General features: G+C 37.3%; 1 protein-coding gene across 1 annotated transcript; it reads right to left on the reverse strand.

Annotated features, from left to right (window-relative positions):
* Positions 1–8916: 8916 nt before the first annotated feature.
* On the reverse strand, positions 8917–13444 carry LOC306874558 (uncharacterized protein; the record flags this gene model as incomplete). The annotated part of the gene is made up of 5 exons (XM_079424699.1): positions 8917–10965; positions 11252–11443; positions 11997–12326; positions 12630–12914; positions 13435–13444. The coding sequence occupies 5 exons, from the start codon at positions 13442–13444 to the stop codon at positions 10847–10849; spliced, it is 936 nt and encodes a 311-aa protein (XP_079280825.1). The 3' UTR covers positions 8917–10846.
* Positions 13445–20458: the final 7014 nt, after the last annotated feature.

The following is a 20458-nucleotide window of genomic DNA, read 5'->3' on the forward strand; positions in this document are numbered from 1 at the left end:
ATATGCTTAACCCTGACTTAATATTATAATTTAAAACTTGTTGTGATTGATCTAATTTCTGTATTTTAATAAATGCTGCATTCAATGATTTGATTCAAAGGATTTTTGGGTTTTTTAGGTCATTGCACAAAAACATCTGCAACGTTTTCATTGGAAAGACAGTTTTACAAAGTTATAATCAGATAATTACCATTAGGGAACGTTCTGCATTAGTTATTTTTAGGTTATTTTAAAGACAACCTCCCTGCAACATTCTGGGAACGTTATTTTATGGTTGCAGAAAAAACAAAAAAACACTTACCGATTGCGAATAAAGGGAACAGAAAGATTATAAGTGCTCTCTTCATATTGATGTAGAGTGAAGTGACTATAGATGATCAGTTGAGTGCTCGTCAGAGATCCTGTCATAATATAAGATGAATGACACGAGTCGTGCCATAATATAGGATTTCTGGCTCAGGGTGAGGCTCAGAAAAACGGACCACTGATGAATCGATCCGTTTTTGGTTGTTTTTTTTAGCCGCACCCTTTAAATATATGACACGAGAGTGTCGTAATATAGCCTAAAGATTTCTGGTTCAGGGTGCAACTGATCTAATGACCCAGAACAGTTATTATCCCGTTTAGAAATCTTATGACACGAGTCATTTAATGTGACGTTATGACAAGAGTATCTTTCAGTCGTTGCATTCTTTTCCTAGTGATTCTTTTCTCTTTTTTTCCTCTTTGCATTCCTCTATATCCCAGTAATGAACTGGAGGCCTGCCAGCAAGCCGGTCGCTCCTGTGTTCTTCTACAAGTGTTGGGAAGGTTACAGATTACAAGTTACCCTATTTAAAATGTATTAAGTAGTGTAACTATTTCGATTACTTTATTAAAGTAATGTAACTGAATACTTTTAAATAGGGTACAACGGGGCTAAAGGCACAAATGTGCTTTTCACTGCACCCAAAATATATTATTGCTGAACATTTATGGAGCAACACATTCTGTGTGAAAATAAATCATATAAGTCGTTTATTTTGTTTATAAATCTTATAAATGAGGTGGCAAGAGGGGCCTTTTATGCTCCCGTTTCAGAAAGGAGGTTCAACCAACTCGGAGTTGACTTACTCTGAGATGGGAAACAATCACTTTAGCAAATTTTGTACTATTTTCTGCTTATTTTGATAAAAGAATTAACTTTTGTTACTGTCAATAAAATTTTAAAACACAGAAACAAAATAATTTAAAAAGTAAAGATTCTGAAAGCACTGAAGGAGATCCCATAATAATTTAATATAGATTTATTTTACAGTAACACCAAATTATATTTTATTAGCCTATATGATGTGATTAATTAATATGGTGTTTTTAAATATGATATGGTTTCATTCTAAACATGGTGATTATCTCTAAGATGGACACCCAACATGATTTATGATTTTTAGGTCTTCTTACTTTTGTCTCAAAATATATTCAATAATTTGAGCGATTCTCAAGCTGCAACATTTTAAAAACATCAAATATTAGATAAAGTAAGCGCTACTTTTTGATTCATTTTTAAAATTTCTAGCAAATGTTTTCAACTGTTAATAATTTTCAAAAAATTTAAACCCGGCAGGGTTAATAATAATAGGCTATTAATAAATCTTTTATATAATATTTTAATAAAAATAGCACTTGAAAATCGATTCACTGAAGTAGCTACCCAGATTTTAATTTATGTATTTGTTGTTTGAATAAGTAGTGTTACACAGAAAACTGTATTGACATAAGATTGTATTACTTTTGTCTACTGCTGTCCACGAGTAAACCCAATAAACATTTAAATAATAATGAATACATAACCTGAATTATCTGAAATCAATCATGTTTAATTGTATAGCACTTTTCACAATGCAATATAAACCCATCTTTAGTGTTTTGATGTGTTTAACAGCGTGTTGTACAGTAGATCTCACACAGCAGCAGGTATTGCTTTAATGTAGAAGGAAGTATTGTTCAGAAAACAGATGGAAATTTTGAAAGTTTTTGTTGTTTCTGATTAAAGTAAGTCATCCCCATAATTATCCTTTACATAGAAGACAGCAATAATTATCATATACAAAGAATAATTATCCTATAATTATCTTACACAAATAATTATCCTATATCCACCTTATTTTTCCTGTAAGAGTGGGCGCAGCTGTTTGTAAATGTTATGGGTCTGGCTTCCGGTCTCATAGAGTCCAGCTGTTTTTAGATGTACAAAAAAAGCTCATTTTGCTGCTTGATATTGCAGATTGGTGTGTCTTACCATGTTATTTTAATGTATTATCTTAATTATGAACACACTGGTTTGCAGTGCAGAGTTTCATCTTGTATTTCATCATGTTATTTCCCTAATGATCCAGAAGTCTCGCCCATAGGTTTACTTCCGCGTTGAAGAGTATGGTAGATACAAAGAATTATTATCCTAAGATTATCCTGTACAAAGAAAAGCACAAACCCATACACACCCCAGATATGTCTTTTCCTGTCAATCAGAGCTCTTCCCAGCACTGTCTTTCTGTTTCACCAAAACTGTAATAATAATACAGAACTGTAAAGGGAAGGTTAGTTTGGGTTGTCGTCTTGTTTGGTTTACGTTAGTAACAAAACGAAACGTTTTTCTACATCAGCGAAAATCTTTATAAAATCGTGATTCACTTAAAAATGGCAGGAGCAGGCAATTGCCTGGGGCGCCGCATTTTGAGTGGACCCCCGAGGGCTTTTAATTTATACCATGGATCATCAAACCTGTCTCGCGAGATCCACTTTCCACTTTTTTTTTTACTTTTTTTTTTCGCCAGTTCACCTCCATCAGGGGGGCATTTCAATTTCCAGGGGGGGGGGGGCACAAATCGTGAGTGTGTGTGTGTTGGGGGCGCAGGGTGTGTGTGTGTTCAAAGTCGCTGACGCTCGCTAAAGCATGCAATCGCTTTCTTATGTGCGCCGTTTTATTGGTTTCACTTTCGCTTTTGAAATCGATCACATTCAGCAAGGATTATTATTCTTTAATAAAATTGGATTTTTGTTTGGTATCCCGTGTCCGCCTGTCTACCTGGGAAAGCGCACCGTTACACCAATATGGCGGCATGCATTTAATATTTAATGAAAGTGGTCATTTACATTTACACACAATACATTTAGTGCACTATATAGAAATAGGGAGCGATTCAGAAAGTTTAACCTTGCTTTCCATGGCGTTGAATAAAGTCTAGTTTCACGTCAGGGAACCTCCGCAGAGCACACAGTGTCCAGAGATGAGATATATCTGTCACGAGTCCGGGTCCTGCACTTCTCCCTGGCGCCACAGGAGGCCGCCATCTCCCGTTCTCCCGGACTCCTCTCCCATATCACATACACCTGCCACATAACACACACTTGCCGCATCATCACACTCAGTACACCCACAGCTGTTCCCCATTTGCCACTGACTATTTAGTCTCCCCTCTGACAGAATGAACCCACCACACATGGGTCCAGCAGGGAGGCTCCTCAACATTCGCCAGGGAGTCCGGAGCGCGGAGGATTACGCCAGGGAGTTTTTTGAATTGGCTCGGCGATCGGAGAGGGAGAAGACCTGTCTTATGGTCTTTTTCAGGAGTGGCCTAGCCGAGCCCTTCAAGTCCCTGGCGCCATTCTGGGACCCTGAGGAGTCGCTGGAGGAGTACATCAACCTGGTTCTATGGATGAGCGGCTCAACCTTCAGGGTGGAGTTAGCTGCGGTGCACGCTCACAAGGCTTCCGAGGCGGCGGTGCCCGCTCACAAGGTTTCCGAGGCGGCGATTCCCGCTCACAAGGCTTCCGAGACAGCTGTGCTCACTCACGTTCCTCCTGAGAGCGCGGCGTTTGCTCACGAAGCTCCCGAGACAGCTGTGCTCACTCACGAAGCTCCCGAGACAGCTGTGCTCACTCACATTCCTCACGAGACAGCTGTGATCACTCACGTTCCTCCTGAGAGCACGGCGTTCGCTCACGAAGCTCCCGAGACAGCTGTGGTCACTCACGTTCCTCCTGAGAGCGCGGCGTTCGCTCACGAAGCTCCCGAGACAGCTGTGGTCACTCACGTTCCTCCTGAGAGCGCGGCGTTCGCTCACGAAGCTCCCGAGACAGCTGTGGTCACTCACGTTCCTCCTGAGAGCGCGGCGTTCGCTCACGAAGCTCCCGAGACAGCTGTGGTCACGCACGTTGCTCCCGAGACAGCTGTGCTCACTCACGTTCCTCCCGAGACAGCTGTGATCACTCACGTTCCTCATGAGAGCGCGGCGTTCGCTCACGAAGCTCCCGAGACAGCTGTGATCACTCACGTTCCTCCTGAGAGCGCGGCGTTCGCTCACGAAGCTCCCGAGACAGCTGTGGTCACTCACGTTCCTCCTGAGAGCGCGGCGTTCGCTCACGAAGCTCCCGAGACAGCTGTGGTCACTCACGTTGCTCCCGAGACAGCTGTGCTCACTCACATTCCTCCCGAGACAGCTGTGCTCACTCACGAAGCTCCCGAGACAGCTGTGCTCACTCACGTTCCTCCCGAGATAGCTGTGATCACTCACGTTCCTCCTGAGAGCACGGCGTTCGCTCACGAAGCTCCCGAGACAGCTGTGGTCACTCACGTTCCTCCTGAGAGCGCGGCGTTCGCTCACGAAGCTCCCGAGACAGCTGTGGTCACTCACGTTCCTCCTGAGAGCGCGGCGTTCGCTCACGAAGCTCCCGAGACAGCTGTGGTCACTCACGTTGCTCCCGAGACAGCTGTGCTCACTCACGTTCCTCCCGAGACAGCTGTGATCACTCACGTTCCTCATGAGAGCGCGGCGTTCGCTCACGAAGCTCCCGAGACAGCTGTGATCACTCACGTTCCTCCTGAGAGCGCGGCGTTCGCTCACGAAGCTCCCGAGACAACTGTGGTCACTCACGTTGCTCCCGAGACAGCTGTGCTCACTCACGTTCCTCCCGAGACAGCTGTGCTCACTCACGTTCCTACCGAGACAGCTGTGCTCACTCACGTTCCTACCGAGACAGCTGTGATCACTCACGTTCCTCCTGAGAGCGCGGCGTTCGCTCACGAAGCTCCCGAGACAGCTGTGATCACTCACGTTCCTCCTGAGAGCGTGGCGTTCGCTCACGAAGCTCCCGAGACAGCTGTGGTCACTCACGTTCCTCCTGAGAGCGCGGCGTTCGCTCACGAAGCTCCCGAGACAGCTGTGCTCACTCACGAAGCTCCCGAGACAGCTGTGCTCACTCACGAAGCTCCCGATACAGTTGTGCTCACTCACGAAGCTCCCGAGGCGGCAGTGCCCGCTCTCAAGGCTTCCGAAGCGGCGGTACCCGCTCACAGCGCTCCCGAGGCGGCGGTGCCCGCCTGGTTTGTCCCTCCGGTCCCACCCTGGCCGTTCGCTGGGGTTCCTGTTCGGCTGGAGTCTCCCTGGTCCAACCCTCCGAATCCGCCCCGGTCTCCTGCTCGGTCTCTGTCTCCAGGCCCTCTGCCTTCACACGGACCTGGCCCGCCATCCCTCCCCCTGTTTCACCATCCCCCGGTTCCACCTCCCTCCAGACTTTTGCGCTTGGTGGAACGTCTGGAAGCCGTTCCTTTAGGGAGGGGTAGTGTCACGAGTCCGGGTCCTGCACTTCTCCCTGGCGCCACAGGAGGCCGCCATCTCCCGTTCTCCCGGACTCCTGTCCCATATCACATACACCTGCCACATAACACACACCTGCCGCATCATCACACTCAGTACACCCACAGCTGCTCCCCATTTGCCACTGACTATTTAGTCTCCCCTCTCCCACCACTCTGGTGTGGGTTCATTACTTGTCTTGCCATTTTGTTATCTGTCGTGCTGAAGTGTTTGTTGTGCCGTGTTGGCCTTTGTTTGTTTTATTAAAGACCTCACCTGCATTTGGACCCTGACCTCGTCTTTTCCTCTCAGCGATCCGTGACAATATCCGCGCACACAAAACATATTGGACCCCTTTGAATTCTGCACAGAATGCTGTATTTTAAAGCGCGATGGAGGAGATCAAACGGTTAGACATTTATCCATCCACCATCATCTAGGCTACATGTTTTTCAAACTGTATTACTGAAAATAATCAGTTTTTTTCTTCTCTCTAATAGTATCAGTTTTAGAGAGGGTTACAGGCTACAATGTAAACTAAAAGCTATTGGTTATTTATTTCTTTATTTTTAAAAAGGGGGAATCCCACTCGGTGTGTCCCACGCTATCTTCCTGTTTCATTGGAAATGACTTCAACACACTTCTCATCACAATCCTATTTTATTATTGCTTTGTTCCCCCCAGAAGTGCACAGCCATTGGTGTGATTCTACTGAAGCTGTGATCCGATTGGTCGTCTCTGCTCAGGTGGGCGTGGCTATTGTTGCTGTTCTGCTTAATGACATCAGGTGCACAAGATGAGGAGACAAGAAACAGATTTTAATTTTAATCAGTTTTAATCTGTAAAAATGCAAATAGAAAGTTTATAAAAAATAAAACATAATGAGGCAAAAGTATATAATTCATTATGTAGGAGAAAGAGCCTCAGTGGTTTCCCCTGTTGCCACAACTTCCTTTTTATTATTGATACCTTGCGCCAGCTTACCAAGAAGTGAAAATTTTGTTCTCTCGAATACATGGAATGGACCATAGACTGTAAAAAAAACAATAATAATAATAATAAAAAAAAATATAACAATAAAAAACATTCACGACATGTCTATAGAAAAAGTATACCAAAATATCCCAGTGATGATTGACAACAGGGGTGTCCCGATCAAGTTTGGTGTGTGTGTGTGTGTGTGTGCAGGTTTATGAGGACACAAATTTGTATAATGACATGGGTATGACAGAGGTATTACAATATGAAGGTGGTTTATGAGGACTCTGCTTATGTCCCCGCAATTCAAAAGGCTTAAAAAACATACTAAATGGTGTTTTTTTTTTATCTAAAAATGCACAAAGTCTCCTGTGAGGGCTAAGTTTAGGTGTAGGGTTGGTGTAGGGCAATAGCGCACACAGTTTGTTCAGTATAAAAACCATTACGCCTATGGAGAGTCCCCGTAAACCACAAAAACCAGCTTGTGTGTGTGTGTGTCCGATCCAAGTCATTGAATATTTATTTTACAACCGATGTCCCAATCCGATACTTGCATTTTACTAGTGCTTGGTGCACACTTAAAGTACATTCAAGTTATTAAATTCAAATGTAGGCTACACAGACAAACAGAGAGTTTCTCAGGGGCTGGGGCTCAAATGTAATAATAAAGTGACTTTGAGGTGGAGCTGCGTTATTAAGATCCTGCCCAAACTCCCACAGACTTTTGTTTAAAACGAAAATGCACTAGTGTAAACGTATACAAATTAATGCTGTTTTTTTATATAAGTAATTCTGCAGTTTTTGTTACACATAGAATCTATAGTCCATAGCTAGGTGTGCATGATTTTAATGCATGAGGTGGAGGCAAAGAACCACCCGCCATGAAACAAGTTGCCTCTGTGAAGTGCATTAAAATTGTGTAATAAACACCTGTTAAAGTTAGGTTAAAAAGTTAACTTAAAGCTGCCCTTAAAGTGTTAGTTCATCCAAAAATGAAAATTATGTAATTAATTAGTCAACCCCATGTCGTTCCAAACCCAGAAGACCTTCGTTCATCTTTGGAACACAAATTAAGATATTTTTGATGAAATCCGAGAGCTTTCTGACCCTCCATAGACAGCAATGCATCTTATCACATAAAAGGTCCAGAACGGTAAGAAAGACATTGCTAAAGTAATCCATGTGACTTTAGTCGTTTAACCTCAGTTTTAAGAAACTACGCGAGTGCTTTGTTTGTGCAAAAAAAACAAACCGAGAAATACCATTACCATAGGCCACACAGTTCTTAGACAAAATGAGGGAAGACAACCGTTTCCAAGGTAGGATTGGTTAATGAAATGTTTAAGGTGGGACTTAACAACCCTTACCAAAAAGTAGTATACTTCAAGTTTAATTTATTACGTTTTCTTAAGTAAAGTTTTACCTAGTTTTACTTATTCTCAAAACGGTCGTATAGTAATTGCCCTGCAGTAAAGCCATTCAAACCAGTTAATTTTTTGCAGATGGTATTGGTATGTTTTATGCCTGCGGTAATTATGCTCGAAACATCACATCACCATTGTGTATCAAACAGTGCCACCTCGAGGAACAAAGATGCATTGCACATATTGAGTCAACAGATATGTAAATATAGCTGCGCAAAAAATAAAAATAAATAAAAACATACACATTTACATACCTCTGGTCTCTAGAAACCCTATACACTTTTTACAAAAAATAATCAGAAAACAGGCATTCTTTTGTTTTGTTTTTTCTTGTTATATTATTTATAATGAATAGATTGATGAATACTAAGAAAGTTGATGTCTAACTTTAAAAAATGAAAGAGGGAGAGGGTAGAGAATGATGTACCGGGTCGCTAAAGACCCAAGGTATGCATTTTAAGAGTTAAGTATACTTTATGTAGTAAGTATACAAATATCAGTTTACTAGTAGTATACTTGTAAGTGTACTATTTCAATACTCCTTGGGACTAAATTGGCCAACTTAAGTATATCAGTAGTAAACTTGGAGTACACAACTAGTTTACATCAAAGTTTTTAGCTTGTACTGCAACTATACTAAAAGTGAACTTATAGGTATGCTGATAGTTTACTAATTAAATACTTTTAGTAGCATTTTAGTACACTTTGAAGTATAGTCTCAGTAAACTACTAGTTTAGTAGTTTTATACTGCAAGTATACACGTAAGTTTTCTTTAAGTGATCTTTATATCATACTTTAAGTATATACTAATATGTCCCTATTTAGGTATTAATTTGTATATATTTTGTTATATGAATATCTGAACATATAAAACATCAAAAGAAAGACCAGGGTATCTGCTTGTTAACAAAAACATTTTATTCTAGTTTCATGCATCTTTTTTAAACACTTGAATGTGGGTAAGTTTCATAAAAAACAACAACAAATAAATAAACAACATTTTGAGCACACAGCTGAAAAAAGACAATAAGTTGGATTCAGAATGATAATCAAAACGTAGATGGAGTCGATCAACATCCCAAAGCTTGACAGTCATTATTACTTCTTCATTGGTCGACATTTTATTCCATAACATAACAGGTTTGATGCTGTTTTAACACGTGGAAGCATCTGCTGTTTTGATTTTGTCTTGTTTTTTTGGAAATTCTGTACAGAATATGTGTGCTAGCGCCCCCTACCATATAACAATGAAAACACAGATTCTCGGAGAACAAGTATAGCTCAAATATATTTAGACTTTTCCTAAGTATAAGTAAAGTATTCTTAAATGTCATTTTAACCCATTTAAAATATACTTTCCTGTTTTTATTTTAAAAGAAGTATACTAATAGCACACTTGAATAAACTTCTTTCTCGTAAGGGAAAGGTGTATTTGCGTGCACATTTTAGATATCTATGAAGGAATTTTTGACTAGTCACATTGTTAATTCCAGATATCTACATTCTTCCTGGTCACAAAGCTAAATGCAGATATAGCCAAAGAAAGATCTTCCTGGTCAGATTGATATACCCAAAATTAAATTGGAGAAATCTTTAAATGAGTTTGACTAGGAGGAATTCCAGTTCAAGATCTCTCTTATTAAGTCAAAAATAAAATCCAAGATATCTACTCTTGTAGGCTAATTTTACTAGTAATAAATTACTTTCAGATATCTAATCATATATTTTGGATATCTTTAAAAATGATGAATTAAAGATATCTTAAATGTGATTATGACTAGGCAAACACCAGTTAGAGATATCGTGAATTGCAATGTTTACTAGTGGTAATTCAGTTAAAGATATAGTTTAATTATCACTAGTAAAATTGTAATTTGATTATTATATCTCTAATTAGAAATATGCCTGGTATAAAATCAGTCTTAGATATCTTTAATTACAATTTCTACTAGTCAAAACTCATAAGTAGGCTAGATATCAGAAAATGTTTTCCAATAGAAGCCAAAAATGTAATTTTTAATGGGAAGACCAACATATACTTTGTGGTAAACAAACACTTATGTAAAAAACAAAGCAAAACCCAAAAAACCCCATCAAATTATCACTATCACCAGTAGATGGAAGCAGATGAGCATTTATTTGCTTATTAATAATTAGTTTCTACTTTTTGCTTGCTTGAAATGATAAATTCGACTATTATATCAAATCATCAGGAAATAAAATTGTCAAAGTTTTGCACTTTTTTTGTGTATGAAGTAAGAAAAGTCACAAAGTGCCTTGAAAAACAAACTTTTAATTGTGCGACTGAATCCCACATTAAGTGTTCCTTTCACTGTAGTTATTGATCGGTTACGCATAATACTATAGAGCAGGGGTCACCAAACTCGGTCCTGGAAGGCCAGTGTCCTGCAGAGTTTAGCTCCAACTTGCCTCAACACACCTGCCTGAAAGTTTCAAGTATAAGAGCTCGATTAGCTGGTTCAGGTGTGTTTGATTAGAGTTGGAGCTAAACTCTGCAGGACACCGGCCCTCCAGGACCAAGTTAGGTGTCCCCCGCTATAGAACAATAATGGTACATTTAATGAATTGTGTATGCTTCTCAACTGAAACTTAGTGCTTTACTGTCAAATGTGCATTGCCAAGAAATAAACATTATTAGTAATGGCACAAACAATAGTAATTTTATGATTAAATGATCTTTATTTTTAATACCCTCACGCTCCACCCCCCGCGCTATAAATCTGCTTCTGGCGACACCATCTGTAGAACTTAGTGGTGCTGGTGCCACTGCTCTCAAATGCTAGTCTGGAGCCCTGCTGTTAGTCTTACTACCAGCACAGCCACATTCTCCACCAACCGCAAAACCCAGTAAAACCTACAACCACCAACAAAAAGAAAAAAGCAGCAGCACCTATTCCTACTTTACCATATGAAGACAGACGTGAATCTGGAACAGATAAAGACAGACAGTCATTAGTGTAAGTGAATCTGTCAGTCTGAACTATAAGACTGAACACTTGGCTAAAACATAGTAAATATGAATCAGATTCTGTTTAAGGAGAATCACAAAACAGCAAGAGAGAACATCCATTGTACTTTCAGTAATTATGATGTTCTCACTGACACTTCTGTATTACTGTATGCTACAGCATGTGTTTGATGGGAACACAGGACTGATTTAAATATTAACATTACAAGACATGATAGCGATTTAATAGACTTGAGTTACTCACCATCTGTGATCGGCCTATCTGTGACATCATTCAGTCTGCCTTTGAATTTTCCATCAGGACCACCATATGCAGAAAAACGTCCTTCAGAGAAGTTATCTATGTCTCCAAACAATCTTTCTTCATCCATTTGTTCATTATCAGTGCGTAGAGTGACAGAATCTCCCTCTATAACTAATACTGTCTTTATTTCACCTGTATCAACACATGAAAAACACTGAGGAACAGCTACTCAGACATTATTCAAAAGCATAGAGAAGGATTTTAATACTGTCATTGTGTTGTGTGTAAAGCTCATTTAAATCTCAGCAGAAATTTTAATTCTACTGGTCAAAAGGCACATTTCAGGTCTAACAGGACATTTTTAATGTAATTTTATTTTTGCAATATTATTGTAATATTATCTGCTCCCACCATCCATTCCTCCTGAGTACTGAATACCGCCAGTTCTTCGTGCTTCTCTTCCTGTTCCTATCTGTTATAAGTCATGTTGTTTGTGCATCATGTTGTGAAGTATTGCCAGTTTACCCTGTCCTTACCGAGCCTTTCTGACTCTTTGTTTGCCACTGATTTACTCAGCATAATGCTCTAGAGTTTGAGGAATACAGTTACTAAACTAACAGCCCCACAAATGTATTGTTTCTTTGCCTTAAACACTTATTTCAGTGCAAACGTGTAAATTTCCATCTAAACTACTCACACAGTGCTGCTGATTTAAATAAATGCATTACTACATTGAGGTACTCACCGACAGTCACATTGAATGACTTGTGTATGGTGTGTTTGCTGCTGCTGCTGATCTCAACCTCATAACGTCCAGAGTGATTGGTTTCAGTCTTCATAATTGTCAGAGATCCAGTCTGATTGTCCAGCTGTAGTCTGTCTCTGAATCTCCCATCAGGACCATCATATGTGTTGAAGATTCCAGCCGTTCTATTGATTTGAGCTACAAGAGTTTTCTGCTGTCCACATCTCCACCGTATCACATCATATTTCTGTATCTCAGGAACATCAGTGTGTAGAGTAACTGAACCTCCCACCTTCACTGTCACTGGCTTCACTCCAGTATCTCTCACACCTGAAGAACAAACACAAACAGTGTCTCTGTCAGCCATATATATTTTTTTTTTAGATTTCAACTCCAATTGGTGAATGCACACATTTTACCAAAGAACTGAAAGAAAATCAGACCAATCTTTGTTTTCTTATAATAAAGGTGCACTTGTATTAAATATGAAACAGTCTGTTTCAATTCTTGAGAAATGTTTGCTGATAAAATATGCATGACAGTTTTGCATTTTGCTTCCAGAGAATTGAAATTGTTTATATAGTAAAAGGAAATGTAAGTAACAGTTATTAAATGAAAAACTGAAATACTCACATATGACACTGAATGTCTTCTCTGAGGTCATTCTGGGGCTGAAGATCACATACTTATAAAGTCCAGAGTCTGTGGTCCTGATGTTTGTGATCTTGAGATCTCCAGTCTGATTGTCCAGCTGCAGTCTGTCCTTGAATTGCACATCATCATACGTAACATTGTTCTCAATCACTCTAGCTATGCGAGTGTCATTAAACCTCCACTCAATCTCATCATCGATCAGTATTTCAGGAGCATCAGTGATAGAATCTCCCTCTATCACTGACGCTGATTCACCAAACAGACCTGATGAACAAAGAGAAACAGTCAGTCAGTCAGAGATGAACCTTATACACTCAGAAATGTTTTGTCAATGATCAGTGACACTTAAAAACCTCTTGTGAGTCATTAAACCTGAGTCTGCATTAATGAAGGTCTATTTATAATTATCATATATACATAAACATTTAATGACCTGAATCATGAATTCTATTTATCGATTCATAAACATGAAGAAACAGTCTGTATTATAATCTCCTATATATTGTATAAGTATAGTTATTTATTCTCAAACAAACACAATAAAACAACAGAATTGAATTAACTCAAAGAGCTAAGCAGCAAACTATATGAATATCCATGTTCAACTGTTTTGATTCAATAAGCTGGTGAATTAGTAATAGTGAGGGGATCAGGATTGGGTGTAAAAGGGACATCTCAGTCTTTGCCAGGAAAGCTGGATCATGGCTCATTACTTTGTGTCAAACTTCATGACAGAATTGCATTTTTCAACGCAAAAGAAATGCAAAGAATTTAGGTCTTTTACCTTCTACCATGCATATTGTGAAAAGATTCATTTACGCCCTTGGTGGATTATGATTTCTGTTATCATATGCTTAACCCTGACTTAATATTATAATTTAAAACTTGTTGTGATTGATCTAATTTCTGTATTTTAATAAATGCTGCATTCAATGATTTGATTCAAAGGATTTTTGGGTTTTTTAGGTCATTGCACAAAAACATCTGCAACGTTTTCATTGGAAAGACAGTTTTACAAAGTTATAATCAGATAATTACCATTAGGGAACGTTCTGCATTAGTTATTTTTAGGTTATTTTAAAGACAACCTCCCTGCAACATTCTGGGAACGTTATTTTATGGTTGCAGAAAAAACAAAAAAACACTTACCGATTGCGAATAAAGGGAACAGAAAGATTATAAGTGCTCTCTTCATATTGATGTAGAGGGAAGTGACTATAGATGATCAGTTGAGTGCTCGTCAGAGATCCTGTCATAATATAAGATGAATGACACGAGTCGTGCCATAATATAGGATTTCTGGCTCAGGGTGAGGCTCAGAAAAACGGACCACTGATGAACCGATCCGTTTTTGGTTGTTTTTTTTAGCCGCACCCTTTAAATATCTGACACGAGAGTGTCGTAATATAGCCTAAAGATGTCTGGTTCAGGGTGCAACTGATCTAATGACCCAGAACAGTTATTATCCCGTTTAGAAATCTTATGACACGAGTCATTTAATGTGACGTTATAACAAGAGTATCTTTCAGTCGTTGCATTCTTTTCCTAGTGATTCTTTTCTCTTTTTTTCCTCTTTGCATTCCTCAATATCCCAGTAATGAACTGGAGGCCCGCCAGCAAGCCGGTCGCTCCTGTGTTCTTCTACAAGTGTTGGGAAGGTTACAGATTACAAGTTACCCTATTTAAAATGTATTAAGTAGTGTAACTATTTCGATTACTTTATTAAAGTAATGTAACTGATTACTTTTAAATAGGGTACAACGGGGCTAAAGACACAAATGTGCTTTTCACTGCACCCAAAATATATTATTGCTGAACATTTATGGAGCAACACATTCTGTGTGAAAATAAATCATATAAGTCGTTTATTTTGTTTATAAATCTTATAAATGTATGAAGTGGCAAGGGATGGGGGGGCTTTTATGCTCACCAGAATGGGCATTGATACAAATAGCTAAAATAATGTTTTTTGTTGTTGTTGTTTTACTAATGTCTACGTTAATACTTGTTCAAAACAATCACTTTAGCAAATTTTGTACTATTTTCTGCTAATTTTGTACTATTTTTTGTACTATTGCCACATGACACATATCAGAGCAATCCTATAGAGGGCTGGCTGTGAATATTCACATATAAAATAATGAAGACAAAAAACAAACGAACAGTCCACCTGGGGCCCGTTTCAGAAAGGAGATTCAACCAACTCGGAGTTGACTTACTCTGAGATGGGAAACAATCACTTTAGCAAATTTTGTACTATTTTCTGCTTATTTTGATAAATAAAATAATTAACTTTTGTTACTGTCAATCAAATTTAAAAACACAGAAACAAAATCATTTAAAAAGTAAAGATTCTGAAAGCACTGAAGGAGATCCCATAATAATTTAATATAGATTTATTTTACAGTAACACCAAATTATATTTTATTAGCCTATATGATGTGATTAATTAATATTGTGTTTTTAAATATGATATGGTTTCATTCTAAACATGGTGATTATCTCTAAGATGGACACCCAACATGATTTATGATTTTTAGGTCTTCTTACTTATGTCTCAAGATATATTCAATAATTTGAGCGATTCTCAAGCTGCAACATTTTAAAAACATCAAATATTAGGTAAAGTCAGAATCAACTTTGCGCTGCTGCCCTTGATCGCGTCAAGAATCAGCCAAATAATATCAAAGCACCTTTAGCCCCGTTGAACCCTACTTTTTGATTACTTTTTTACATTTCTAACAAATGTTTTCAACTGTTAATCATTTTCAAAAAATTTAACCCGGCAGGGTTAATAAGCTATTAATAAATATTTTATATAATATTTTAATAAAAATAGCACTTCACTGAAGTAGCTACCCAGATATTTATTTATTTATTTGTTGTTTGAATAAGTAGTGTTACACAGAAAACTGTCTCTACATAAGATTGTATTACTTTTGTCTACTGCTGTCCACGAGTAAACCCAATAAACATTTAAATAATAATGAATACATAACCTGAATTATCTGAAATCAATCATGTTTAATTGTATCACAATGCAATATAAACCCATCTTTAGTGTTTTGATGTGTTTAACAGCGTGTTGTACAGTAGATCTCACACAGCAGCAGGTATTGCTTTAATGTAGAAGGAAGTATTGTTCAGAAAACCGATGGAAATTTTGAAAGCTTTTGTTGTGTCTGATTAAAGGAAGTCACCCTCATAATTATCCTTTACATAGAAGACAGCAATAATTATCATATACAAAGAATAATTATCCTATAATTATCTTACACAAATAATTATCCTATATCCACCTTATTTTTCCTGTAAGAGTGGGCGCAGCTGTTTGTAAATGCTATGGGTCTGGCTTCCGGTCTCATAGAGTCCAGCTGTTTTTAGCTGTACAAAAAAAGCTCATTTTGCTGCTTGATATTGCAGATTGGTGTGTCTTACCATGTTATTTTAATGTGTTATCTTAATTATGAACACACTGGTTTGCAGTGCAGAGTTTCATCTTGTATTTCATCATGTTATTTCCCTAATGATCCAGAAGTCTCGCCCATAGGTTTACTTCCGCGTTGAAGAATATGGTGGATACAAAGAATTATTATCCTAAGATTATCCTGTACAAAGAAAAGCACAAACCCATACACACCCCAGATATGTCTTTTCCTGTCAATCAGAGCTCTTCCCAGCACTGTCTTTCTGTTTCACCAAAACTGTAATAATAATACAGAACTGGAAAGGGAAGGTTAGTTTGGGTTACGTTAGTAACAAAACAAAACGTTTTTCTACATCAGCGAAAATCTTTGGCAAAAAAAAAAATGGCAGGGGCAAGCCATTGCCTGGGGTGCCGCATTTTGAGGGGACCCCCGAGGACTGATCATTTATGCCATGGATCTTCAAATCTGTCTCGTGAGATCCACTTTCCTGCAGAGTTTAGCTCTAACCCTAATTAAACTCACCTGCCTGTGGTTTTCTAATGATCCTGAAGACTCTGATTAGCATGCTCAGGTGTGTTTGATTAGGGTTAGAGCTAATAGACAGATTTGAGAATCCCTGATTTAAACAATCAAAAATGTTCATATTAATTAATTAATAACACTAAGTTCAAAGAGCCAAGACGCTATTTACAGTATCTCGGGCTCGGTCAACCTCTGGCTGGATAGACAAATTTACAAAAGACGTAGGCCTATGTGGCGTAAGATGTAAGGCACATGGTGGTAACTTTTGACATGAGTTTGAATCGCCTTATGAACTCATCAAATGTCAGATTTGAAAGCTTTTTTTTTCTTTCAATAAAAATGTAGGAAATATTTGAAAAGTTGAAATAAAGTGCCTCACGAGTATTATAACAGAGAGTTTATCGGTAGGGTTATGGGTGGTGCGTGGAGTGCTTTACTGTCCCAATATAGCGGCATGCATTTAATATTTAATGAAAATGGTCATTTACACTCATGTTATTATTGCATACTGTTTTATAATACTGAGGTGATATCTGCCACTGTTTGCATTAACCACAAATGATCACTAAATCTATTTAAATGTGTACATATGTTTAACAAAATATCCAAATAAATACAAATCTAAATTGTAAATATTAAGCAATTGCTTCACCTTCAGAATGGGATACTGTGTTAAATGTCACTGAATTACTGTTTGGAAAAAAAATGAAGCTTTTTACACTTTTGAGAGTCAAAAAAAGTTTATTACATCACACTGTATAATCTTCAACACTTATTTACATAAATGTAAAAAAAGAGAAATCCAAGGCACTCTTCTTCAAAAAAAGATTTAAAAAGCCTTTATTATATTGACTATTTCATAAAAGACATGGCAAGAAGCAACCCACGCATAGCGGCGCAAAACGCCTTCTTCAGGGTGTGCCTTCCAGACAAAGAGTTTCCTCTTTTGTGTCTAGTAATTAGAAACACCTGAGTGACATGGTAAATTACCACATGAAACTTATAAGAGCAATCCTATAGGTGGCTGACGGTGAATGTTCACATACAAAATAATGAAAACAAAAAACAAAGATACATTCCACCAGGGGCCCGTTTCAGAAAGGAGGTTAAGTGAAAACTCTGAGTATGTTAACCCTGAAATCAGGGAAACTCTGGGTTTTCCGTTTCAAAATGGGAGGTTTGTCAAACCCAGGAAAGCAGGGTAAGTCAAGCCCGTTTCTGAAAGAGAGGTAACTTACTCTGTGAACCTAACCTGGTCGGGAGCAGGTTTTCTTTGGTAAACCCAGAGTTTCTTTCGGTCTCCTCCCCCTTTTTAAAAAACATCATGGAACGATGAATAAGCCTTCTTTGTGGAATTTTATTCCTAATTTTATTTTTGACCAACTCGGGGGTCTTTCTTTTCTACTAATGTGTGATTATAAGATTGAGAAATTGCCAGTAAAACTATCTGTCTTTCATGCTCAAGCCTTATTGGCTTGGAAATTGATCTACAAGCACAATTTCTCTCCGCAGCGTTATTTTATTTCGAACAATCGTTGTATTCTGTATAAGCACAAAAGTGTTTTTTTTGAAAAGCTGGTTTGATAAGGGTATTGTTTTAGTATCTCATTTGTTTAACACTCAAGGGTATCTTATGACTTATGATGAGTTTCTTGTACACTTTAATTTTCCCGTGACTCCCAAGGAATTCTCACTTGTTCTCTCTGCGATTAATTCTGGTATTGTTTCCTTATTTAGAGATGTGGTATTGGTTGACATGCCCATAGTCAATCTAACTGACACAATATGTGGTAAAATTAGTTTTTCACAGACTAAAAACAGAGCACGAATAGATTTGTTATTTTTAAAGGAGGTTACTACCAAGCCTTGCTCTATTGCTTATTGGGCTAAATTTGTTAGAAACTCTAAGTGGGAAAGTGTTTGGTTATTGCCTCTTAAGTTTTTTGTTACAAACAAGGTAAAAGAAATTTCTTTCAAAATTATTCATAAATTCTATCCTGTTAAACACGTTCTTAGTAAGTTTAAGAAGGATATTGATGTTATCTGCTCTTTTTGCACTTTTTTATCTTGTCTTCTGGCACTGTAGTTTTGTTAAAAAGTTGTGGTATGACGTCTCTGTGTTTATCACAGAAAAGGTGCTCTCTAATTTTATTTTGTTCTTTGAAAATGTAGTTTTTGGATATTTTATTCAGGATAATGTGAATAACGAAGCTTTTGTCATTAATCTGTTTATTCTATTAGTTAAGTTTCACATCCATAAGTGTAAATTTTCTAACAGAAAACCCTGTTTTACAGTGTTTTTCAGAGAATTGGAAAGCTATTTTTGTACTATTCAAAGTAGCACTAATAGAAAGGCTATTAAAACTGTCCGTTTGTGTTCTGTCTTCAAAATATTTGAGTAATGTAAAGGTCGTGCATGTTTTTTGAGTGCATTTTATTTATTTTTATTTTATTTTTTTATTGTATCTTTTTTTTTTCTCTCTTTTATTTCCCTGGCTTTATATTGTCTGTTGTATTGTTCTGTATATGTTGTTTAAGGCATAATAAAAAAATAAAAATAAAATCATATGTGATATAAATATTGTGACATACTGGAGATTAAATCTGTAAATTTGACAACATATGCAAGGATTTAAATTCATATGCTAGTTATTATAAATAAAATCAGCAGGAATTTCTAAGTGTGAGTACACTTACATTTGCTAACTTTATAAAAAAAAGATTTTATTTGGAAAAATAAACCACTCTGTGGGAAATATAATGAAAAATAGAAGATTTTAATAATTTGCTTTGGTTTTTGTACCATGACAGTAAATAATATATTTAAAAAATATAAAATTTACTATTAGGCTATTTATTTATTTACTGTCCAACAGTATATTTGGGTCTTTTAATCATGAACATTCATAAATCACTCCACTTTCACTAAACAGCAACATAGTTTAGGTATATTTTAGGAACCATGTATCTTATCGCTGATTTATGTGATTATAATTCACATTCACGAATTATTCACAAACATAAAATTAATTAATACAGTATTAACGGTCTCCTACGAACAAGAAGCATTTTTATTGTATCTATTATAGGCTAATCACTTATAATCAGTCGTCTAGGTGCAGTTTAATATTGTAAAAGTTTAATATGGATCAGAATGATCCTAAATAATGCTCTATTTTATAATTCAGCATCAGGTCATCCATCACTTCTGTGACAGTTTTTAAAGCATCATTGAACTGGATCTGATCCAGATACATTTAGCCTACAATTATTTGTTACACAATTTATTTCTAAATGTAATTGACCACATCTGTGTTTTATACTGTATTAGTGTTTAAAATGAAATAAAATTATATTTTGGGTTTGCTTTAGACTGATATTTATATGCAAATTTGATCAGAACAAAATATGTAATTTGTTTGTTAAAACTCATGTAAACATGGTTTATATAAACACACTTTTCCTTTGAATTGAACTGATCTTTTCATCATTGATAACTAATAAAGAGTTTTAACTCACTATAGATCAGTGAAATATCTCAAACTGAATTAACAAACAAACACAACAGAATTAGTCACACTCAGCATTTTATTTTATTAATACTAATATTCAGCTGAAAATACTGTGATGCGTTTCCTGTTATTAACAGCGGTTTATAAACGAGCAAAAGCTGAAGGAATGAAATGTTTAGACAATAAGATCATCTGTAGCTCCTGAGTATCAGAGAATCAGAGCCATGCAGTCTTCAGAAAAACACTCAATTCAGATATCACACTCAATTTTATATAAAAAATTTAAATAAAATTATATATATAAAACTATATTTAAAATACAAAAGTTAACCATGAACACTTCAAA

The sequence above is a fragment of the Barbus barbus genome (assembly GCF_936440315.1).
Source record: "Barbus barbus genome assembly, chromosome: 9".
Lineage (NCBI taxonomy): Eukaryota > Metazoa > Chordata > Actinopteri > Cypriniformes > Cyprinidae > Barbus > Barbus barbus.